This window comes from Papaver somniferum, chromosome 4 (genome assembly GCF_003573695.1).
Source record: "Papaver somniferum cultivar HN1 chromosome 4, ASM357369v1, whole genome shotgun sequence".
Taxonomy (NCBI): domain Eukaryota; kingdom Viridiplantae; phylum Streptophyta; class Magnoliopsida; order Ranunculales; family Papaveraceae; genus Papaver; species Papaver somniferum.
The window spans coordinates 33,266,320-33,292,803 of record NC_039361.1 but is presented as its reverse complement, the minus strand read 5'-3'; the positions used below and the strand labels follow the sequence as shown (position 1 = coordinate 33,292,803).

At 39.6% G+C, this 26,484-nt stretch overlaps 2 protein-coding genes across 2 annotated transcripts; both read left to right on the top strand.

Moving 5' to 3' along the window:
* Positions 1 to 13,384: 13,384 nt before the first annotated feature.
* LOC113275098 lies at positions 13,385 to 15,314 on the top strand. The gene has a single exon (XM_026524535.1). It carries the CDS (start codon positions 13,749 to 13,751, stop codon positions 15,216 to 15,218), a length of 1,470 nt encoding a protein of 489 aa, XP_026380320.1. The 5' UTR covers positions 13,385 to 13,748; the 3' UTR covers positions 15,219 to 15,314.
* A 3,376-nt stretch (positions 15,315 to 18,690) lies between these two features.
* On the top strand, positions 18,691 to 19,697 carry LOC113273711. The gene is made up of 2 exons (XM_026523347.1): positions 18,691 to 18,931; positions 19,033 to 19,697. The coding sequence occupies exons 1-2, from the start codon at positions 18,755 to 18,757 to the stop codon at positions 19,666 to 19,668; spliced, it is 813 nt and encodes a 270-aa protein (XP_026379132.1). The 5' UTR covers positions 18,691 to 18,754; the 3' UTR covers positions 19,669 to 19,697.
* Positions 19,698 to 26,484: the final 6,787 nt, after the last annotated feature.

The window sequence follows — 26,484 nt, the reverse complement described above, 5'->3', positions numbered from 1 at the left end:
AAACAAATTCTTGCATTTTAATTTTAGATTCGGAAAACAATTTCTCAAGGTGTACGTAAACACCCTCTTTATAAGTGTAGGTACACATTTCATCTTCCTTCACGTGTCCACAATGGTACACGTGGAGGACAAGCGACTAAGAGCATCAAGATATGATATCACATGTGGACAGCCAAGAGTCACTTTATCCTATCCCCAGAAAGATCTGAGATCTACGGCTGGGAATAGTCCGACTGACGCAGACAAGACAGGGGCAGAGGACAGCTGTCTACCGCGGACATACATCTCAACTACCCGCATTAAATATCCTCAAACAGCATACGTGTCAGTCAGCCTGTGTAGGAAGCGCAGATAGCACTGCGTATTCAAATAGAACACGCAGATAAAGCCGAGAACACGAAGACTTCTGCGTAAGCGGCACAAGACAAGAGGATAAGGTTATAACGGGCTTCAGAAGTGGATCCCACGTAACCTCCCTATAAATACCCCTCTCTCCCAAGTGAAGAGGGGATCGGAAAAACATTGAGAGGAGAATAGGAGAGAGACAGAGAGATAGAGAAAGTGTAAGTAAGTTCCTCCTGCTACGCAGGCTTATCTGGATCTCAAACTCATTCGACTATTTCTGTAACCATCATACATATAATGAAAAACCCAAACCCGCAGACAAAGATTAGAGTGATGAATCATATAAGTTAATCATTTCATCTATATTCATGCATTTATACTTTACATGTTCGATTCGATACTTATGGTATATCATATTCGTACGTTTTATACTTCATCCATTATTTATCTTGTTGTGCGAGCTAAGAACAATGATTGTAGTTGATGGGACGAGGAAGAGTATTAGAACTCTGAGTCAAGGATTCGACATAACCAATTCACCCCCCTCAGGCGCAGCTTATTTACTGTATTGTCATGAGTCTGCGCGCATTATTTGTGAACACTCAGATGATAATGATCTTTGTGTTCACAATCTGGCTCTAGAAACATGGATCTTCATCCCGGTAAAAGATTTATCTTCTCCTGTGACTTGTTTCAGGCTTCTTTTACTGAAAATAACGATGCATGGAACATTACGGTTTTTTCCATTCATGATTTCAAAAATCAAAATTTTGAACAGATCCGCCTTTATCTAAGTAGATCTGATTCTTCAGGCATTTTCTAAGTTTTCACGTCTTTGAAAATCAAAATTATGAACAGATCCGCGTTTATCTAAGTAGATCTGATTCTTCAAGCATTTTCTAAGTTTTCACGTCTTTGAAAATCAAAATTATGAACAGATCCGCGTTTATCTAAGTAGATCTGATTCTTCATGCATTTTCTAAGTTTTCACGTCTTTGAAAATCAAAATTATGAACAGATCCGCGTTTATCTAAGCAGATCTTATTCTTCATGCATTTCTAAGTTTTCACGTCTTTGAAAATCAAAATTATGAACAGATCCGCGTTTATCTAAGCAGATCTGATTCTTCATGCATTTTCTAAGTTTTCACGTCTTTGAAAATCAAAATTATGAAAAAATCCGCGTTTATCTAAGCAGATTTGATTCTTCATGCATTTTCTAAGTTTTCACGTCTTTGAAAATCAAAATTATGAACAGATCCGCGTTTATCTAAGTAGATCTGATTCTTCATGCATTTTATAAGTTTTCACATCTTTGAAAATCAAAACTTCGAACAGATCTGCGGTCATCTACATAGATGGGCGCCTTAAGTATTTTCAAGATTTTACACCTTTGAGAACTCAAAACGCTAATAGATATCACGTGGGGCCCATTGTCTTCGTGATTTTTTCTCTCTCTTTCAGGAAAATATTAAAAAATGGAGAAAAGCAAAGATGTCGGGAAGGCAAAAGCTTCGTCAAAAGAGATGCCAAGGACAACCCCATTGGTAACTAGGAGTAAGCAGAGAGGTGAAAAACTAAAGGCAGCGGATAGGGCGCAGGATAATGCAGAAAGCACGGCCCCCATCAATGCCAACATCATCGCAGCAAACACAGTAAATGCCGCGGCAGCCAAAGCAGAGCTTCAAGAGCTGGCGGATCCAAAGTCGGAGCTCCCAGAGTAACCAATGCTCAACTACAGGAATATCAGGAAGTCGTAGCAGAGTCAGGAATACAACAATCCCTCTATGGGATGCCCTTAACCAACGAACAAAACATACCTTTTCCAGCCAAGCAACCGCTTCTAATAGCAGGTCAACCCTCACAACAACCGTCGGGGTCCCAAGGTGCACGGTTAGACCCACCAGAACCAGTAATACAGATCGTGGATGAGGAACAAACCTTAGCCGCTGATGAGCAATTGCGGGAAGGAACACCAAATCAAGGGTCAAATCATTCCGCTCAGATGATGGCCGAGCTGACAGAATTAAGGAAGAACCATAAGGCATACGCAGATGCTGTGGCGATATTAGCACAAGAGAACCAAACACTCAAGGAAAGAATCATTCATAGCGCAGAGGTAGAAAACCGACGCGACGAAGCTAACTCCAAGGCCGTAACACCTAATCAAGATAGAAGAATGGTGATAGCAAACAACCCACTTCCATTGAATCGAAGAGGAGCAAGGAGCAGCCAAAGATCAGACCCTGATTACAATCCTGAATACTCGGACTACTACGACGGTACCACCCTCCTACGAGCAAAATCTACCATTCATGAAGAGCACCAGATCGCAATGGAAAATCTGCGTGCTGAGATGCTGGCAGAAATCAAGGAGCTAAAGACTAGGAAGGGAGGCGGAAGACTAGAGAAAGTGATGAAGGAAGCAAACACTACCCCGCTGACGCCACACTTGGCCAGGGCTTCTATACCGCAGAAGTGTTCGGTTCCTGCTTTCGATTGCTATGACGGATCAACTGATCCTGCGGCTCATCATCGATATTATAATCGAATGATGTCCCGTTGGGATAACGAAGACTCCATACTGTGCATATACTTCCCGTCAAGTTTAAAAGGATCCGCGTTGTCATGGTTTGATAACTTGCCATCAAACTCCACCGACTCCTACGACCAACTCACAGAAAAATTTCTAACAACATACATGCACAACAAGGTTGTCAATACCGGCATGGACAAGCTATTCTCGCTAGAGATGAAATACAAAGAGACCATCAGAGAATATACTGATAGATGTCACAAGATTTTCCAAGCTATTGGAAACGTAGATCCCGTGGTTAGTATCAACTTCTACAAATGGGGGATGAACAAGATGAGTCCTTTATTTGTCGAGATCCGCGGAACCATCCCTACCATCGAAGGAGATCTCCGGATAATCATAGAAAAGCATGCAAGGTTAGAAGAAATTCAGCGTGAAAATCCCAAAGCTCATACTCAGCGTCCCACACGCACAAATTCCGTGGATCAAGCCAGCGGGTCCAAAAGAGGAATCACAGAAGAGCGTCCCAACGAAGAAAGGAAATAACGAAGGGATGATAGACGAAGAGATGATCGAAAATTTGAAGATCAAGTCTATACCAAGCTGAATACCAGTTATTCGCGCATCCTGAGAGAGATCAAAGGGATGTAGAACTTCGATTGGCCATGGTCCAAGGGAAAGCATCCTCCTAGATCAGAAAAATCCAAGGAATACTGTGAATACCACTGTTTCAACGGTCATCAAATAGAAAAGTGCAAAAATCTCAAGATAATGATTCAAAAACTAATCGACGCAGGAGACTTGAAGCAATATATACATAAGATGCAGTCAGCGCAGTATTGGTTAAAACCAATACGAAGATAGAGCAACCCATCTATTACATCAATAAGACTCTGAACGCAGCAGAAAGGAACTACACGAAGATCGAGCAGCTCATCTTGGCATTAGTATGGGCAACACTGAAACTCAGAACTTACTTTTTGACTCACTACGTCCGCGTCCCATGTAAAGATCCGCTAGAAGCAGTCCTTAAAAACGCAGGGAAAGTAGGCAGAATTGCAAAATGGAATACTCACCTAGATCAATTCAATATCATCCATGAGCTACAGCACTCTCAGAAGTCACAAGTATTAGCAGATTTCCTAGCAGAGTTACCGTTGGACAACTGCGAAGAAGTCATCATCGAAGGACGAAAGGCAGCAGGACTACCAGAAATGGACGAAGGTAAAGACCCTATAGACATCTTGGAACCAAAAAATCCTAGGCAATGGGAAGTCTTCGTAGATGGGTCGAAAAATAAAGAAGGGGCTGGGATAGGCATCGTAATCACCACCCCAACAGGAGACAGGATCATACATGCTTTCAGGTTAGAATTCAAGGGGCATACCAACAACATAGTTGAATATGAAGCAGTGGTGCATGCCCTTCAGTTGATAATAGAAATGGGCATAACTGACGTGCGTCTGACAAGCGATTCGCAGCTGGTCATCCGACAAATAGGGTTGCAATATAATGTTTATGACAGAACATTGTCAGCATACATGGAATTGGTGCAAACACTGGCATCACAAATTCCAAACATCAAATTCCGACACCTGGCAAGGAAGGAACTCAGGCACGCGGACGCCCTGGCCTACATATCATCGATGCTCAGAAACGAGGACGTCAAAGCAATCAAAGTAACCAGGATTTACGAGCCTTCAATTGATATTCAAGAATTCTGCGCTGCACAGCAAGGAACAACGCAGAAGAAGATATTGCAGATGATGACGTGGGAGAATTCATCGCGGATGATTTCCAAGAAGACGACATCATGACTAAGGCAGACCAAGATGAAGACTTCAGCGAAGAAGATTGGAGATCTGAGATTCATCTTTTCCTAAAAGAAGGAATACTACCCTCGGATCTAAAGCAAGCCAGAAAAATACAGTCAAAGGCAGGAAGATATGATCTGAGAAAAGAAATTTTGTACAAAAAATCTTTTCTCGGACCATTATTACGTGCCTATCCAGATCCGAAGGATTTGATTTTGAAAGACATACACCGCGGCGACGCAGGCAATCACAGCGGAATGAGATCCCTAGCAGATAAGGCGAAAACTCAAGGATATTACTGGCCAACAATGATACGAGACGCTGCAAGAATGTCACGAAGATGCGAAGAATGCCAGCGTTTCGCCAAAAAAATCCACGCACCCGCAACAATGTTGAACCCAGTAGACAGCCCTTGGCCATTCTCAAAATGGGGCATAGACATCGTGGGTCCCCTAATCGAAGGATCAGGGAAGAGAAGATTTTTGATAGTGGCCACACTATTTCAGCAAATGGGTAGAGGCTAAAGCCCTGGCAAGGATCCGAGACGCAGATGTCTTCACATTCATCTTTCAAAACATCATTTGCAGGTTTGGCATACCAGCTGAGATTGTATCTGACAATGGCAAGCAATTCCAGGGAAAAAACATCGACTTACTCTTCGATACTTTCAAAATTCGAAAGAACAAGTCAACACCAATTTACCCTCAAAGCAATGGTCAGGCAGAAGCCACAAACAAAACCCTCGCACTCATCCTCAAAAAGCAGTTGGACGAATACAAGAAGCGTTGGTGTGAGCAACTACACAACGTTTTGTGGGCTTATAGGACAACTCGAAGATCAGCCACGGGAGAATCCCCATTCTTACTCACCTATGGAGCCGAAGCTATTATCCCAACAGAAATAATCATGCCAACTACGAAACTGAAGCATGGGAGAAGAACCTCACAGCGACATGATGTTGGAAAGTTGGATGATCTGAAGAGAGGAGGGAGGCAGCACTACAAAAAATGGAAAACTATCAAAGGAAACTAGCAAGGGAGTATAATAAGAGGGTTAAGCTTAGAAATTTCGTAGAAGGGCAGTATGTGCTGAGGACCATTCCCCAATACCAACGAGAAAAGAAGTGGGGAAATTAGCACCAACATGGGGGGGACCCTTCGTCATACATGATGTTGCAGGAAATGGATCTTATTATCTGCAACCTAAAAGGGGAGATCCTCAACACCCATGGAATGCAAAATATCTCAAGCCATACTACCCGTAGAAGCAACGCAGACCTGCATCTGCGTGAAGAGCGCCAGAAGAAGAAAACGACGCTTGCGATCGACATGTTTCTATCTCTGAGAGAGGAATAGCAAACCTCAACCTATCAATCAAGCAAACTTTTGGCAAAAAATAGTCAAAATATGGAGCAACATAGTAACAAGACGACTGCGTGTAAATACAACACCTCACGAGAACCCTACACCTGTAAATACAGAGAAATGACCTCCGCGTCAATACTTCATCCTCCTATTTTTTGCTATTTACTACCTCAGAGGTTCCATCAATGGAATTCTTCTAAATGTAACTCAACAAACTGAATAGACACTTTAACCCTCTTTCACCCGTGGACGTAGACACTCTGCTGTCGAACCACGTAAACACTTGTGTAATTGTTGTTTATTTTACTTGGGGAAAGTAGTCACCTACAATCTCTCGGGACTCCCCTATCAGCGTCTATAAGTGTAGGACCATGGGGAAGGCATCCAGCAGAAAGAGATACCCAACCAATCTTATGGCAGCGGGTTGACGGAATGAATGTACATTCCAAACAACTCATATCCTAGAACGCTGCCCCGACCCCCACCGTCTGGGAATCCTCTGGCCCAGGATTAGCCAGCGGGGTGACAGGTCTCAAGACGTTCACGAAGATACACATATCTTCGGGTTCGCACTCAAACACTTCGCTATCCTTGATTACATTCAGTTATATTCCAAATTAACCATAACAATACTTAAAAGGAAATCGGACAACACAGATAAAAATTAAAACAATGATCAATTCATTAAAAGTTGATTACAGGCTTGGCAATGATACGCGGAACAAGAAAAAAAAAGGAATCTCACGAAGCCTTATAATCAACAAAGATCAACTTTCTACAATAATCTACTTGGATAGTTCAACCCCACCAGCAGGTTTAGCAATCTTCCCCTTCTGCGATGAAGGTACGCTCCCACCCGAGGAAGGCCCTGAAGAACCAGATGTAGGAGGGGGGGTTTCTCACGGCGCGGATAGCCTTGATAAGGCCATGCTCGGTCTTAAGATCATACTCGATGCTATCCAGAATCTTGTTAGTCTCTTCCACTAGTTGACATCGAGCCTTGTACGCAATAACAGTATTCATCATCTCAGCCTTTGACAACGAGGAAAGGCGACTCACTTCCTTCGAAGCGGCTTGGGAGCCTCGTCCCTTGCTGTAGCTAAACCTTTGTGATAATTAATCTGGCTTCCTGATGCACTAATTTAGATTGAGCCTTCGCAAGCTCTTCATTTGCAGTGCGAAGCTGTCCCTGGAGCTCTGCAAGGAAAAGAAAAATGCAGATGGTTAGGTCCAGGAAATTACAGAATCACACTCGATAATATAAGCATATACCTTCGACTCTCGCCGAAGCTATTTCATATTCGTTAACAACAGCATCACGGGCTTCATCAAGAAAGTCATACTCATCTGACAACTTCTTATAATCCGCTTGAAGGGTTGAAAGGGCGTACTGACTCGCATCTAATTCTACCTGTTTCATTGAATCCAAGTGACGAAGATGGTTGACCTCGTTGTTTAAACCCTCCAGACCCTTGTTGAGCCGATACATATTTACTTCAAGATTTCTCTCAGACTCAGCTTGGCGTACCACATCAGCCCTAGACGCAGCTAAAGCTCTGTAAGAGCACCAACCTCAGCCCTAGCGTCATATCTCTCCCTAGAAAGACGCTGAATGTAATCTCTAACATCAGAAGACTGAGAAGAACGAGCTTGACGCAATTCTTCTTCCAAGAGATTGATTTTAGCTTCTAAAGATGAGACCTGTTCTCGGGATTCACGAAGATTATCACGCGTCCACAACAACGTTCCATTAAACAAACGACGATCATTGTTATATTTGTTCTGCATATCAATCATTTGGACTCGTCTGCCCCGCCACTCCTCTGCCAGAGCATTATGTTCATCGGCACGAGCATTCCACTTATCAGCCTCGCTCTTTATCTTCTCTACCAACTCTGCGATGCGAGATTTCTGACGTTGCCGCTCTTTCCGAAGCCATACTAACTCAGGAACTCCACCCACTGAAGATAGGGTGGGGGAGGGAGACTCAGACAGAACACTAATTACAGTAAAGGACAACAACAAGGAAGAGAAAACAGATAATCAAACCTGTAACAGCCGAAGAATTCTTCTTGGCCTCTTCCAACTCACTACGAGCCATAGCAAGATCCAAGCGAAGCTTCTCCTCCTCCTTGCCTTGTTGCTCCTTAGCCTTGAGGAGACTCTTCAACTCACATCTCCCTATCCCTATCAGCGATGACAGTCTCAGCCAGTAAGCTCCTCTTCCCGAAGACGAGCTTCCTCCAACTTAAGGGATTTGGCCTTAAAAAACTGGTACAACATGTGGTTGCAATGCTCACTCCTCATCATCTGCGAATCAGAATTAGAACACCCTGACTCTAAAAGCTAAAATTGATACAAGGCGAAATGATAAGAGAACTCACTTCTAACATCCGCTGTTGGGGAAATCCATACTGATACCCATCAGCCAAGCCATCATATCAGCAACAGTCGAGGGAGCGTCGACACTAGAGCAGCCTCCAAGGCCCGAAGATTCTTATCCCACGCTTCTGCAACCTGGTCCTCGGGAGACAATTGCATCATCTTACGGGTATAGGCATCAGATTTCTTCTCACCCTCCACCACAGGAGCTGGATTGGGTACGAACATCAAATTCTTCTTTTTAAACCAAGCTAAGATGGCATCATCACCCTCAAGGATCAATGACTGAGGAAAATCATCTCCAGAAGACCCAACCGAGGCCTTACCCATGTCCGTGAACTTAGCACCCGAAGAGTTCGAGGCTACTCCCGCATCCAAATCTGGAAGGTCTCTAGCACCGCTCCCCTCTGGAACATCACTAGCATCCACGACTCCCTTGCCCTTTCCATCCGCCTTGCTAGAGTTACCAAGCACATCCCAATCATCGTTTGGGGAAAGCAGGTTGAACTCAGAAGCCAGGCCCAGGGCAGCGTTTATGTCAAACTATCCTCCCGCAGAATAAATCCGACCAAAGGAAAACTCCTGAGACGAGCGGGAATTTCACCACCAACACCCTGATCACCAAGGCAATGTTATCATCACCAGCATCACTGCAACCCGCGGATTAGCTTCGGCACCAGCATCATGACAACCTGCGGGATTAATTTCACCACCAATACCGCTGCCACCAGCGGTAGTATTCCCTTCAACAAATTCTTCATCATCATGACCTGGAGGGGATGTATCAGTACGCTCTTCCATATCAGACATATCTTCATCCTCTCCAAGCTCAGTCACAGGACTGTTAACTTCTTCATGAACCTCCGCCTCCTCGATTGTTGCGGTGGTGGACTGCTTGGGATTTATCCTCCTCTTCTTCGTCGCCTAAAAAGACAAGGCACATAAGAATAAAAATCCCTGACTTTGAAAAGAATTAAAACTGCCTCAACTAAAGAAGGACAAGGCATATGGAAATCTTACCTTGACAACCGCAGCATTCTTCGTCTGAAGATCAGCATCGGAACTCTCTTCGTCATCTCCATCAACAACATCGAGGGCATATTGGAAATTCATGCCCTCAAAATTCAAATGCCAAGGACGGAAATTCCCATAACGAGCAGGAGGAGCCTCACGTATCTGGCTATCTGCGGTAGGACGCCATCCTTGCGGACCTGGAACCCACCCCCAAGCCCAGGGACCAACAACCTCAATAACAGTCGCGTGCCATTCATAGTCATGATCACGCTTGATCCGCTCACGAGTAGGAAACACCAATTTGTTAGTAGAATTCTCTGTACCCGGGACATACTTCACCTTAGCACCACTTACTTCACTCAGAAGGCGGATCTCACCACGAGGAGCAGCAATATTACGAAGACTCACACTCCACGGTTTACGATTCCTACTGTTAACATAGTCACCAAAAGACTTGTTAAAATTCTCAGGCGTATACCACTCCCTTTCCTCAGGATTGGGATCATAAAGGGTCATCATTGTCTCTCCTTTGCTCCGAAGATAACACTCCCTCAGTGCACGAAGATAATTCCCATGAAGTTGGGAAATAGAGCGACAGTGAGTGTTCTTCGAAGATCCCTCTCGACCAGCCAGCACATCATAATAAAAAGAATCCCCAGAATTGTACAAAGGCAACATCAAACCCGCTTCAAAGGCCCCCACCGTGGTCAGCAGATGAAATTCATCAAAATTATACGTCGATATCATCTCATAAGTAATATCATCATCAGCAGCGTAAAAATGAACATCAAATAGCTGAAGACCATGCTTTTCCTTAAAAACCTCCAGATCAATATGTTTGAAGGTCACTTTCTTCTCCCCAACAACAACGCTGCGTATTTCTTGAGAAATATCTTCCTCCTCCACGGGATCAGGCGCAGAACCCTTCGAAGGGTTTCTATCGGAAGCTTTCCTCTTAGGATGAACCTTAGATGCGTCAGTCTTCGAAACCACTTCTTTCGAAGACCTCCCCTTGGGTTGAGACACTGGAGGGGGAGGTAGAGGATGTTGCTGAGACGCGGAAGGAGGCGCCACTGACCGAAGAGGTGGGACATCCCGCGTTCTTTTGGGATCATCACGCGAATTAACTAAGGGACGAGAAATAGCATACCGGGAACCAGGAGCCTCTTTTGGCCGGTCACCTTTCTGCGTATTCCCTCTATGCGACTCACCCCTCTTAGAAGATGAGTACCTCTGACCGGAAGAAGACGAAACCCTATAAACGCGGCCATCACCTTGGGAAGACTTAGACGAACCTCCACCAGGCGGAGAAACATCAGGATTTCTACGCGGAGGAGATCTACGCGGACTCGGTGGTGGAGTTTGATAAGAAACCTACGGACGGTCAGCCATATCTGCGCAGTACACAAACAAGTTTCAGATTTCCGCGGAGACAAAACGAAAATCAAAAAACCCAATTTCATCCAGTTCTTCATAATCATGAACCAGATGGAAAATAAGAACAAACCCTAAATAAAAGGGGAAATAACAAGTATGGGAAAGCATATACGAAGGAAGAACTCATCACTGTTTGTAATAACGAACATGGGCAATCATACACACATTTATATACATGTTCTTCATCACAAACACATTGCAACAGAAGAAAGCGAATATATTTTTCATAAAAAGATAATCAGACACAGTAAAACCACTTACCTATAAACAAAAAATCAAGCAGAAAGCCTCGACGAATAGCAGCAGCAGCAGAAAACCTCGACGAACAGCAGCAGCAGCAGAAAGCCTCGACGAACAACAACAGCAGCAGCCGAAAACATTGAGGAACAACAAACAGCAGCAACAAAAAGCTTTGAGGAGCAACAGTAGCAGCATCAACAATTAAATAACAAGGATACAAAAGCAGAGAACAAAAAATAAAGTTCTGAGAAAATAGAAGGAATGAAATGTATGATTATAGAATTTTCACATTCCTTCTCATATATATATGCAAAGAGAAGTAAAAATCGCCCCACTACCAAGAACAAGTTATTGCAAATAGTGGGGAATGTGCCCTAAAATCTAGGAAAATAATAAAGAGAAGATGAAGAGAGTAATACGTTTTTCCACTACCCAAGAAGAAGTTATTGCAAATAGTGGGGAACGTGCCCTAAAATCTTGGAAAATAATAAAGAGAAGATGAAGAGAGTAACACGTTTTTTCTTCCCACTTCGACTAACCGCCCAGTAGGAGGAAAAGGGGAAAATTATAGGTACACATTTCATCTTCCGCCACGTGTCCACAATGGTACACGTGGAGGACATGCGGCTAAGAGCATCAAGATATGATATCACACGTGGACAGCCAAGAGTCACTTTATCCTATCCCCAGAAAGATCTGAGATCTACGGTTGGGGATAGTCCGACTGACGCAGACAAGACAGGGGCAGAGGACAGCTGTCTACCGCGGAAAGACATCTCAACTACCCGCATTAAATACCCTCAAACAGCATACATGTCAGTCACCCTGTGTAGGAAGCGCAGATAGCACTGCGTATTCAAACAGAACATGCAGATAAAGCCGAGAACACGAAGACTTCTGCGTATGCGGCACAAGACAAGAGGATAAGGTTATAACATGCTTCAGAAGTGGACCCCACGTAACCTCCCTATAAATACCCCTCTCTGAAGAGGGGATCGGAAAAACATTGAGAGGAGAATAGGAGAGAGATAGAGAGATAGAGAAAGTGTAAGTGATTTCCTCCTGCTACGCAGGCTTATCTGGATCTCAAAGTCATTCGACTATTTCTGTAACCATCATACATATAATGAAAAACCCAAACCCGCAGACAGAGATTTGAGTGATGAATCATATAAGTTAATCGTTTCATCTATATTCATGCATTTATACTTTACATGTTCGATTCGATACTTATGGTATATCATGTTCGTACGTTTTATACTTCATCCATTATTTATCTTGTTGTGCGAGCTAAGAACAATGATTGTAGTTGATGAGACGAGGAAGAGTATTAGAATTCTGAGTCAAGGATTCGACATAACCAATTCATCCCCCTCAGGCGCAGCTTATTTACTGTATTGTCATGAGTCTGCGCGCATTATTTGTGAACACTCAGATGATAATGATCTTTGTGTTCACAATAAGGATCTCTTGACATAATTTAGCTTAATTACTCTATTCTTACACTCCCTCCGTTCCTTTTTAATAGGTTGGTTTCTATAAATAAATGTTTCAAAAAAATAGGATGGTTTCCTAATTGGGAAAGTCAAATGTTACTTTAATTTTCTGGGACCACTTTTCTCTTAACTTCTTTTGATGACAAGTGTCATGTGGACCATTTCACTTTACTTCTTTTGCTGACAAGTGTCATGGGACCATTTCACTTCACTTCTTTTATTGACAAGTGTCATGAAGACCACTTTCGATGATTAATTATCTTAATTTCCTTAAATTTCTCTAAAACCAAAATCAGCGTATTAAAAAGGAACGGAGAAAGTATCATGATAATTTTCTTTCTCAGTAGTGCCTAAATTAAAACTAATTCTGAACCTATTTCTTTGCGAAAGAATTTCTAGATTTGGTATGCTCTCTCATAAAATATTAGTGCATTTCATCACCAGCAATCTTTACTTTTACTGCTTCAAATTTCAATTGTTAGTTAAAAACACAATCTGTCTTCAAAACCGACCAGCATGAGCTGAGTCATAAATGTCTTTTTGCCAAAAGGGTGCAATTTTGATAAATTCTTTCCACAAGGAGTTACCTGCAAACCATACAATAAAGTATAATCCCCAGGGGGAAGTACAAAGCACAATTGATAGTTGGATATAACAAACCAAATAGACATCAGAAGTACCTCATCAGAACGTACAAATTCCAATCCAATGCATCTCTTATTTTATTTATTTATACTACAAAGAAGACAACCCCTCCAAAAAAAGAAAAAAAGAAAAGAAAAAAACAACTTAAAAACTCTCTCTTTCACTCATTCATTCATTTCTTATTGAACTTAAAACGAAAAGCTTTCAACATCCCACGATCCCCCCAACAGCTTACTCTTCAAACTCTTTCCTTTTATCCTTATCTCTCCCTCTCTGCAACTCATCTTCACACTTCAATTATTTTCTCACTTTGTCTCCCCCCTAATTCCCCACTGCTCTCACCCGCTCCTTTCTATATACCCATCTCTCATTCCATCCCAAATCTAGCAGAGAAGAGAATTCTCAATTCTCCATCCCATCACCTTATTCTTCTGCGAGTTCTGATTTTCCCATCTTCATAAACTTGTCGCGTTGGCATGGCACAAACATGGTTAATTAAGGTGAAAGCTAAACTATCGAACCGTATAGATGCAGCTAAGACAAATACATCGCCGACAAATGGCGGAAATAATAAGATGATGACAATGATGCTGGCAAGGAAGAAATCTCATCATATTGGTGTCTTAGCATTTGAAATTGCGAGCTTAATGTCTAAGCTTCTTCAACTCTGGCAATCTCTTTCTGATAAGAATATATATCGGCTTCGACATGATTCTATTTCTATCGAAGGCGTCCGCAAAATCGTCTCCAACGATGAAGCATTTCTTCTTGGTTTAGCTTGCGCTGAAGTTGTAGAGAGCCTAAGAGTTATATCTAAGGCAGTGGCCATGCTTGGTAAAAGATGCGATGATACGAGTCTTCGGAATTTCGATAATTTATTCGATGAATTTGCGAATACGGGCCGAGATCCTCATTCTTGGGTGTTAAGTTCGAAAGAAATGGAAGCGAAACAGAAGAAGATTGATCGGTATATTTCGTCAACTGCAAGTTTGTATAGAGAAATGGATGAACTTACAGAGATTGAACATGTATTTAAAAAAGTGTTACAATGTAGTGATCATGAAAGTTTGATCAAAGAGAAGAAAATTAGCGATATTCAACAAAAACTCTTTTGGTTAAAACAAGAAGTAAAACATCTCAAAGAAAGTTCATTATGGAACAAAAGTTTTGATTCTATTACTAGTATGCTAGCAAGATCAACTTTCACTTGTTTAGCAAGAATCAAACTTGTTTTCGGTATCGGTACTCAAGGGATTCATCCGTCTATGAACAACGATTCATCATTACCAAGAAGTTCATCCGTATCGGCTACCGTCTATCCTTCTAGTCCTACGTTCGCCGGTGAAGTAGACGTTGACGTTGTTGATGATGAGAAAGAAGAAGAGATGAAGCTAGGATTTTTCGAAGCAAATTCGAAACTGTTGAAAGCTCCACCGAGTACGTTAGGAGCTGCAGCATTAGCTTTACACTACTCAAATTTGATTATAGTCATAGAGAAAATGATTAGATCACCTCAGTTAGTCGGTATTGATGCAAGAGATGATTTATACGGGATGTTACCAACAAGTATTAGGGTTTCATTAAGGGATAGATTGAAAGGAGTTGGATTTTCGGCAAGTGATCCGAGTCTTGCAACGGAATGGAGAGATGCGTTAGGAAGAATATTAAGTTGGTTATCGCCATTAGCTCATAATATGATTAAATGGCAAAGTGAAAGGAGCTTTGAACAACAAAATTTGATTCATAAGAATAATGTTCTTCTTTTACAAACATTATTTTTCGCGAATCAAGCGAAGGCCGAAGCTGCGATTACTGAACTTCTTGTGGGATTAAATTACATTTGGAGATTTGAAAGGGAGATGAATGCTAAAGCTTTGTTTCAGCAGTGTGCAAACAATGTCAACAATAATGGTTTCTTGAATAATTATCAGAAAAGTTCTTGTTGAGAGAAATTATAAATTGAGTCTTCTTTTTCTTACATTATAGACAATTTTTTTTTCTTGTTATAGTGATGAATCATCTTGATCAATTAAGTTCTTGTATTTGGTTTTAGTAATTAGATTTGAGCTGATTTGGTTGAGATTGAATATGGGGTTTTCTTTTCCTTTTGGAGTTAATAATCAAAGATTATTGTATATATTGATACTAAATTAATAAAAAGTTTAAAATTCCATAATTAAATTTATGTTTTTGATGAAATGTTTGATATTAGTTTTTTATTTCAAGCTTATTATAGGGGTGGCATGATTTATTAGAGGGACGGCATTGTGATAGTAATGTCCTTTTAGTTGGTTAGGGGATGTCCTAAAGGGGATGTAAATTGACTAGATTACCCTTTTCACCTTAAATCAACCAAAATCAAATCAATTTTTTTTAAACCTAATGAATCAGAAAAAATCAAATCAGTTTTTTTCATCATCTTCTTTATCTTCTCTTCTCCTCCATCAACCGTAACCTCCATTAAAACTGAAAATTTCATCGTCTTCGATTAATCGACGATTCGAAAAATGTTTGGAAAAACCCAGTTAAGGTTTAGTTTATCATGTTGGATTTAAGTTAATTTTGTATCAAAAATTAGGGTTTTGTATAAAAATTGAAATTGAAATTTCTGGTTGCATGTGAGTTACGGTTGGTAATAACTCAAATACGAACCGTAACTGTAGATTGGGTTGATGTTACTGTTGGTTTTAACTCAAATACCAACCGTAAGTTCTTAGTTTTGAGAAATATGTTCAGTTACGGTTTGTATTTGCATCATATTTATCAACCGTAATTGAGTTACGGTTTGTTACTCAAACAACCATACCAACCGTAAATAATCCCGTGTCTTAAGAATTTATCAAATAATGATTTACGGTTCAAAAATTAAGTTGACACACCAACCGTAGGGTAGTTACGGTTGGTCTCGATTCATTAGTTACCAACCGTAATTTAGTTACGGTTGTTGTCCAAATTTAATTACCAACCGTAACTGGTTTTACAATTGGATCTTCCCCAAACTTAACCAGTTACTGTTGGTATTCGATAACTTACGAACCGTAACTCTTGGTCACGAGCAAAATTGCAACCGTAAGTTCTTCTGAAAATTTAAAAGTTTTGATTTTGTTACGTACTTTAGATAATTTTGAGCGAGAAAAAGCTAATGAGAACTAATTTAGAAGTATACCGGGTCACTGGAATCACTCATTTTGGTTGAGTGAATCAAAATCTAAGGTTTCACAAATATCACAAATTTTTTTCTTTTTCTTCTCCTCTAAACTTTTTTCTTTTTAACTCTAAAAATCTGATTTTGTTTTGATTTTGAGTTAATATAAGTGAAATTAATCATTAACACTAAACTTGATTATCATCACTAAACTAGGTTATCAATAATGAAGGTTAATTTGTCATTTCCAATTTTTTTTGATAAGGGACATCTTGAATGATCATGTAATGACCCTTTTTGTCCTATTAGAATGACGCCCCTCTAATAAACCATGCCGCCCCTATAATAAGATTGTTTTATTTGGTTAGTGAATTACTATAGATCGGTGGCTCTCAATCATTTAACTCATTTGCATGTAATAAAGCAGTATTCTATTTTCTATCTCTTGATAATTTTTATTGTATTGAAAACCATACCGGCAGCTGCAAGTAAAATATTCTCCGATAATTTTGTATACCCTACCCAACCGTACGAATTCTACAGAAATAGCCCGCTCTGTACCGTATTAATGTCCATGACGAGCTGGACCATGCCTAGTTGAACTTCAAAATGATACCGGACACACCATGCATCGTTCATTTTCACCTTTTATGTTGATCGGGTTGTAACTGGTTGAAAATTGCAATGCCATATGAGCAAATTGTAGGATTTCTAATTTGAGAACATAATCTCATTCCAACACTTTGTTCTTGAAGGGTTCTGATTTCTTTCTCTACTACAAAATAAAATAGAAGCAAACAGGACGAGATTAGTAAATAATTCTGTCTAGCAAATTAATAAAGGGAAGGGAGACAAAAATATTTTGACAGATTTAAGCAAATCACATCTGATCTGTGCATGCATGTGCCATACATTTGGTATTTGTAAAGGGTAACATAAATCTGAATTGTTAATAATTAGGTTTATACATATTGACAGCTTGTGTTTAATATGATGATTAACCTCTTAATTTAATAATAATTCCTTGAGATGTAGTCGTTTCTAGTTACTTGGACTCGTAATTCTTGTCACTTCAGATATATTGCTTCTTGAATTAATATTTTTTTTGTTTGTATCACTTTGTCTCTGGAATCCAATGAGTAATACTTTCATTCTTTGAATCAAACCAAAGAAAATCAGTTTTTTATTTGATAAATAAATGCAATTTGATAACAACACTCCATATACTTGCTAATCACAGCACATGCCTTAAGAAATACAAGTTATCTGATTTGAATTGATTATTTTTTTCTCTTCTTGCTGAATATATGGAAAGCCCATAGAGCATACTGCATACCTATTTTATTAATGATCCAAAAATTTGATAAATGAATGTATAAATTATGGACGGATAGGTTGATTACATTGTTAATGGTTGACTGAGATTCAATTTATACAAACCGTCAAAAAATTGGGAAATAGTGCGACAAGGACAAGGATTATATGTGGCCGGCGCCATTGATCGAGCTTCATCGATTATGTACCTGCGGATATTTGTATTTGGAAGTAAATCTTACTATTGTCTTGTAATTGTTCTTGATTATATGAAATATTAGAAGGCCGACATTGGGAAGTTGGAAGTGAACCCTTCTTTTCTCCCTCATTTTGAATGTTTATAGGGGGTGGGATTGCTGTCGAGACCTTGAAACAAGTTTCAAAGTCACAATTTTGCGCTGATCGATTATGCATGCGCAAGCTGTATGGTTTTTCCGGTCCTCGAGCTGTTTTCTTAGCTGATTTTCGTGTGTAAAAGGCATCGAAACACGGCCGCGAATACAACTTGGGTGCATTGCTGCAGTTCATTTTGACTTCAGTTAGAGAGAACGGGTTTAGCTGCAGGCAGAAAGTAACAAAACCAAGGCTGTTCAACACGTCAAAAAAGTTTGTACGACCAAGAAGTCAAAAACTCTTCCATAAACCGAGCTGAGCTGTATTTGATGATATGATCAGTGATACTCAACTTGGGCTTGGGCTGGATTTTGTTTCCAGAGGTTTTTAGTGTTGCTAGAATTCACTGCTGTTGGTTTCTAGATTAGTCCTGAAGTGACATTTGTTAATTCTGGAAACTCAGTGGCAGACACGTAATGGAGTCCCTAGAAGGTGTGAGAAACACCATTTAGTGCCACGTACATTCTTACTAATCCATCTCTCTAGTATTTCGAATTCCTTATGCATAAATGTTTTACTGCTGATTCCTTGATATTCAGCATACACCATAACTACTGATTCAGAACTTGGCAGTTTTGCAATACTAAAATCAGGACTAACTTCAGCAATCTCTACTTACGTGAAAGAAAAATGCAATCAAGAATAGTTGCATCACTAAAATCAGCACCCATTTCAAAATGGGTCGTCTCGTTTGATCCTCTATCGCAACAGAATCGAGCTATAATTTCATCATGGGTTCGACCAAGTTGTTATTCTACTTCAACTCATCAGACAGCTGATCCTGCCGTTCATGCCGAAGATCCCACGGTACTAGTTCCACCCTCTTCTTAATTTCAATTGTTTTAACTTGGCCAGCAAAATCTAAGCGCCAGATGGGTGTTGACATTATATTTTTGTTGTGACAATAGGGAGATGACGCGGATGAGGCTGCAAAACATGAAGCTGCAAAAGAAAACCAGCAACGGGGGCCTGCGAGAAATGGCCTATCAGACTTGAAAGTTGATCCAAATGATGCAATTAAGCCAGGAAAAGGAAGTACGAGGTTGGAAAGTTCTGGAGTCAATCAACCATTAGACCCATTAAAACAACAAAAAAGGCATTATGGTAACAGCTCAAGTTCGCAACAAATGAAAGCCGAAGGAGGAAAATCATCACCATTACCTCCATCTCTAGATGAAGTGACTTGTGTTGGTGGTATGGATGGACCCCCATGGCCAGATGATCATGAAGATAGCGTGGAAGACAACAAAGAGTACTACAAACACCATAAACCCTCCCCTTTGGCAAAAGTAGAGGTGTCTGATAGTAGAAAACCAGTTACACAAGCTACTGATGGTGGTGCAAGTGAAAGTATGTACACTAGAGAAGGTGATGTTTCGTTTTCTGAAGAACAACGTGATACTGCTGAGGAAGCTTTGTTGAGGGCCAGTAGGATTTGGAAAGAATCTGCAATGAGAGATGATCCCGATTCTCCACAAGCTAGAGCTCTTAGAAGAGCTATAGAGGAGCAAAGAGGAAAAGGTTCGCATTCTGTCCGGTACTGAGCGCCCGGTGCTGAGCGCGATTCACTTGTTCAACTGTTCAGAGTGTTGATCAGGTAAAGTCCATTAGTGGGCTTTGTACTAATTTTTAGGTTCTTTGCTTTCAGTTGGTATTTCTTCTTTGCATTTGCAATCATCAACGTTTGCTAACATTTCTTTCTTTTTTTTAGTTTTTTTTTTGACAAGAAAAATGGCAAATTATATTAAAAATGTAAGAGGTCACCAAAGAGAGTGACGACTTACAAAGGAATAAAAAACACTAGTAATCACTAATCAGCCCAATCACAACTGCAAATTAGTTACAAATTAGCATACTTAACGAGTAGTCATCAAAGATTAATAAAGGGTGTGCTTTACAGAAATTATGAGTTGGTTGATTAACACTTGAGTTGATCAACACTTGTTTTTTTTGTTATCATATGACCTTGCATTTTTTTCGCTTCGGATTGTCCACAAAATGGTAAAAGGAGTAAGATTGTCCACAAAATGGTAAAAGGAATAAGACCCCTGAGCTTCCTCTTCGACCTTGCATTTTGTAAGATATCAGATTGTCCACAAAATGGCAAAAGGAATAAGGCATAATAAGACCACTGAGCTTCCTCTTCGAAACAACATACTCTTCTTATTAGGTCATTTCCAAAGAGTCGATCCACAAAATGGCCAAAGGAATATGTGTTGCACCAAAGCCTGGTATCTCAATATCGCCAAGAACACAATCACACACAAGAAAAACAAGTGTTTAACGAGGTTGAATCTTCGGGAAGGAATAAATAATTTTGGAATAAACAATTTTATATTATCTTTACATGTTGGAATATACAAAGTAACGAGATTGAATCTCGGGAAGGAATAAACAATTTTATATTATCTTTGCATTTTGAAATATACAAAGTCTTTTTATATTATCTTTGCATTTTGGAATATACAAAGTCTTAGGCTAGAAGAGAACTCTTACTTAGTTCTGGTGTGTTTTTTCTAGTTCTCTTTATGGCTATTTATACAAGTATAGGGTTGGAGATATTCCTTAATAAGGATTACTTTCCTACAAGTATAGGGTTTCCTAACTTAACCCTAAGAGACAAACTTCTCAAGTTGCTATACTTGGGATATTAGTAATTGGTTTCCCAAACCAACTAAATTTTCTAATTTAGTCCTTGACCATCCTACCAACAATTTTCCACCTCGGATCATGCATTCATGCATGAGACGATCAATAGACAAAATCATCTCAATCTTCCAACGTCGATTGAACCATAACTGGATGCCTACGTATCCTCAATAGGAATCAAATCCGACCGTAGTTCTCTCAAATGGCCTTGCTAGAAGACCTCCACCAGGTTCTTAAGAACCTTTACCCCAAAAAGGGCCTTTAACCAAACCGAAAGGATGTGGATCAATTTCAAACAATGTCGAAACTTGATCCCAGATATTATACTTTAGTCAACATATCAACTGGATTTTCTTTGGTATCGATCTTCACAAATAGAATGTATTCTTCTTCAAGAATTTCTCTCACAAAGTGAATCGTAGTCTACATGTTTGGTTCTAGCATGATGCACTTGATTCTTAGTCAAATAAATTGCATTTAGACTATCACAATGTACAGACAGTTGGTCTTACACAATTCCTAAGTCATCTAGCAAACCTTGTAACCATATAACCTCAGTTACTGCCATATATTCCACCTCCGTAGTTGAAAGCGCCACAATAGACTGCAAGATTAATTTCTAACTTACTGGTGCCCCTGCTATGGTAAATACATACCCTGTAGTTGAACGTCTCTTGTGCAAATCACCAGCATAGTCAGAATAAACATACCCAACACACAACTGATTGTTACTTCTATCCTTCACAAATTCCAAGCCAACATCAACCGTACCATAAAGATACCTCAAAATTCATTTCACAACTTGCCAATGTTCCTTACCAGGACAGTGCATATAACGGCTGACCATACTAACAACATGTGAAATGTCCGGCCTTGTACATTGATAAACACTTTTTTGTGTCTAATTTGTCCTCAATGTCCGTATTGTTGGAACTCTATTTTTGTACTAATATTGTGTTTTTATGTATTTTTAGGAAATAAACATTTTTGGAAAATTCGGCTCGAAAAGTTGATTTTGGCACCCCGGAGGACAAGTGTTATTCGGACTCTCGCTTTTGGATAAGGGGTAACCTAATTACTAAGGGGCACCCCCAGATCACCCCCAAGGCAGCTGCTATTCGCACCCCAGTTCTGGTTAGGGGGAGGACATACTCTTCCCAAATTCAAAAACCAAAAATTGGCGGGAAAATTGTTCTTGAACTGCCGTGACTAGGGTTGAGGATTTGAAGGTGTTCCAGTGAGATTCAATGGCCCAAATTAAATAGGTTTGTTCCTAGGGCCTAGATAGAGCTGGTATGGGTGTTGGATTCGGTCAAAATTGGTTAGATAACCGGTGGTAATCAAATCAGGGAAGATATTCTAAAATAGGAAAAATATTTTATTCTTGGAATTCTTGGATGGAAGAGACGTGCATGGGTTGATTCTATTGGCTGGAAACAATCCCTACAGCTCAAGGATGACGCGTGAGAAGAGATAAAACAGGGAACAATCCGTAACAAATCAGAGAATTAAAGAAAAAAGATAGCGGGAATATTTTCATTCACTGCCGAGTAATGGGAAGAATTTTTGGATTAATGAGAAGTTATTCTTGGTCCAAAGGTGTATAAATATAACTCTTGGGTTAGCATAGAAGATTGTCGAGAGTTTGGGGGTCAAGAGGAGGTCCAGAGAAGCAGAAATCAAGAATTGATGAAATTCTGTTGCTGCTGCTAATGAAGAACACCAAGAACACAAAGAACGGACTCGCAAGGACAGTCGTTTATGAATAGTATTTAAGACGCACAGCCGTGGGTCGCAGCGCAGTCTAAACAACAGCAACACTTGTCTTTTATCGTTCATTCTGTGACGCTTTTTGTGCGTCGCAGATTACAGTTTTACACCATTTTCTCTTTCGCATCATTTGTAAACCATTTTTGAGCCATAATAAATTATTTTGAGAGCATTTTTACTATGATGAGTTAAACCCCAACACTGGGACGACGGAGGAGGCCGAGCTTCATACATGGGTAATTTTATTAATTCTTTTTAAGACTTTTGCATTAAAAATTAATTGAAATATGATTTGATTAAATTGGGTGTTATTTGATTAGATGGGTCATGTTTAGCTTAGGTGATTTGATGTTCCATGCTTAACATTTACAATCAATGTTTTGGGAATCTACTTTGGCAAAATAAGAGTCCATATATGTTTTGAGCGATTATTGTTGAGAATAAATCATTGAGCCCTATGTTATGAAGATTGGTCGAATCATTAGTCCTAGTACCTCTCACCATTGTTAATATTTTTGTATATATAATTTTTATAAATCTAAAAATCCTTCACCTTCACAAGTCTTAGAGTTCGAACCTTCATTACTACAACCACGAAAAATTGTTAATCATTTTGGCGCCGCCGACGCGGATTTGTGCTTAGGTAGAATTTTTAGGTTTTTATTATTTTTTTTTTACTATTATTTGTTCCTTTTTACGTTTCTTTTTGTGTCTTTGATTTACAGGTTCGAAGTGGAATTCTAAGGACTTGAGAACAAAAAGCTTAAAGCTAAAAGCTAAAAGAGAAGAAAAAAAAAGACATATATTTTTTTTTAGGATTTGTAAATAGGCTTTATCTTTCATAATTTTTGTAATTTTTGGACTTTTTATTTGGACTTTATTCTGGACAATTGGACTTTATTCTTTTTTTAACCCTACAGAAGGGTATTATTATTAAAAAAAAAAAAAAAAGAATTTTTTTTTTATATAAACTGTGTCCAGGGAAGGACGACGATTACTATATCGTCTCGGCCCCTCGGGTTCGTACACGGCATAGGAGTCGTGGCCCTAGTCGACGACAACGGTTCATCCCCCGTCTGGTACGGGAGGTAAGTCCAATCGAAACACTCGCAATCCCCTGCAAGCGAGTTACTGTATGCCTTAAGGTGATAATTGTTTGAGGACGAACCGGACTGTCTTTATTTTCCTAGTAAAGGGAAAGGCCTGGCCTAAACAAGATAAGGGTTCGGATTTCATCACCGTTCTCTTCTTGCCCGTTTTAGGAAAACAAAACCTAACGCGAACCCAAGCTTTAAAATCTGATTAGAAAGAGACCTATAGGGTATCGAGCTTGTTAGGAAAAAATTTCGAAGGATATTGATTACCTTTTAAGCAACTTCAAAGTTCATGGTGACTTTTGGGAGTTGAAACAGGCCTCCTTGTAACGCCGGTGAGGCCTTGGGTATCAAAGCTCCATTGAGCTTCCCTCGCCTCAGTTTCATCTTACATTAGCTCGGATTGATCCAGAGGGGTTGCTCAAACTGTAACGAATTCCCCTTCGAGAGATAGAAGTTGGTCTAGAAACAATCTAAGTGGAGCCATCATGCTTTTTGTTTGCTAGAAATATTTAGGTTTGCTTTGGTGGAGTCGATTCGGCCTTGTTTGTGATTGTATAGAATCCCTATGTAGTTTATATTTCTTCGGTGATGAATCCTTTTGAGGAGACGCCACCTGAGATGACGTTACGAGAATATATGTCTAGAAATTCTCGTTATCAAGAGACGTCTTCGGAAATGACTCTTGGTGAATATATGCGTGGGCAGCGATATATGGATACTCCAACTTTTATTGAGGAATCACCTCTAACGATCTATGAGAAATATTATAAACATAGACCATGTAGTTGGAAACAAAGATTGAGAATTATTAAATGTCAAAAATTATATTATGATGATGAAGATAGTGCTGATGAAGAATCGGAAATGTGTGGGAATAGTGATCAGGAATTTGTTACCCCAGTTGAGCCTTATAATGATTATATTATTCCTGGTTCAGATCCTAATAATTTTAAAAATTATTCACCTATTCAAAAGGAAGAGGATTTCACTAGAGATATCCCCGTTTCAGACGATGTAGTATGTCTTGTTTACGAAACCAAGAAAGGTTTAGAGGAACCGGTTTATCCTGAGAATACTGTTTTAGAGTCATACGATTTAGAAACAATAGTCTTAGATGAACTCGTAGAGGTGAGTGAGGATGCATCGCAAAATTACAACTTAGAAGAATCAATTTCCCATTTTCAAGAATCTGATGACCTACAAATTAGGGAAGTTGTGACTAGTATATCTAGAGACACTGAAAACTCTAAGTTTGGGGGTGAGTATCATCCTCCATGTGCTTTAACTCTTAGTAAGGTCCCTCACTTAGGACTTGACATCAATGCCTCAACCATCTTACAAGATTATCTTCATACTCGTTTTCCAGAACCTAATGATATCCAACAAGAGTCTCAACTGTTAGAAACCCATCCTCTGGTTGATGTGGTTAACCCAGGAAATAATACCAAGATTGATTTTGTTTTCCCACCAAATAGTTTTCTTCCAAATGTGGGAACATATAGATTTCAAATGTGTCGAATATTAAGTTGTGAGACTAAACCTAAATGCCTTAGGAAATTAGAATCGACACATTTGCTTAAGAATGACCACTACTCTCACTGTGGTCAATTATGTAAGTCAAACCTGATTGACTTAGAGGATCCTCAGTTATTTAGGTTATTATTATTTTGTGATTCTAAGTTCTTATTTGAGTTTTTCCAGACTCTAGGACCTAATAATTTGGATCCAACCTATGAGGAAATGCATCCGAGGAAAATATTTTATTTAGACCCTTTCATAGAACCTGAACCTGAACCACAATTAGAAATAAATATCTTAATCAGGAAACTAGATAAGGGCATGTTATTCTTGTTCACTTTCTTGGGTTATTGTAGTTTCCTTTGGTCAGCTCTATTTCGTTTTGAAGACCCACAGTTATTCCGACTGTTACTTTATGGTTCGAGTTGACTGATCCTTTCCTAAGTCTGGTTGAAGACTTTAAACTTAGCACTTCTTGGGAGGTATCTCATGCTCATGCAACACGGTAATATCTTTCCTTAACTCTTTTTCTTCAAGTGGTAACGATTTCTCCTCGTTCATGCTGTTAATTTTATCATTGGAAACATTGAGGACAATGTTAGATTTAAGTTTGGTGGTATGGGAAAATCTTTTAGTTGCAATAAATAAACTCTAGAGCCTAGAAATTTATGCGTATTCAGGATGGCACTAACTAATCTAAGTGGATGGAAACATCTTGGTTGTAGGAGTTGAGGAACCAATCTGATTAGATGGAAACATCTATAGAGTCTATTCATAAAAGCACAGAGCTCAGGTGTTAGAAATAACATGATAGTTGCACCATATCTCGTTGAGTCCTTTTCACTTCTATTTTTATTTTGTTTTTAAACTATATTTCTCTAAATGATAGGTGGGGCCCACGATTCAAGTTGTTACCAATGCTAGGGTGAATTAGAGTGATTGAGATACCATGAAAAAAAGAAGAAAAAAAATGGTAGTTACCAAAAAAAAAAAAAAAAAAATTGTGAGACCAGACCATTTGACCAAAAGGAATAAATTCAATAAAGTCGACTACTGGTACCCTTGTATATGCCAGTTGTGTTGAACTAGAGTTAGGTTATCGACCACTGGTACCCTTGTATATGCCAGTGTGTTGATATTATCCAGACTAGTATCTCAATCCATTAGGATAGATTCATTTTGGCGGAGGCCTTCAGACAGATATGGGAAACGCCGTTCACTTAGTAAACATCAAAACCATCTATGTTTTTCTATATCCATATCTTAATCTTTCCATGTGATTAGTTCGACTCCGAATATGATGTCCATAGTGCAACTATCTGAGTA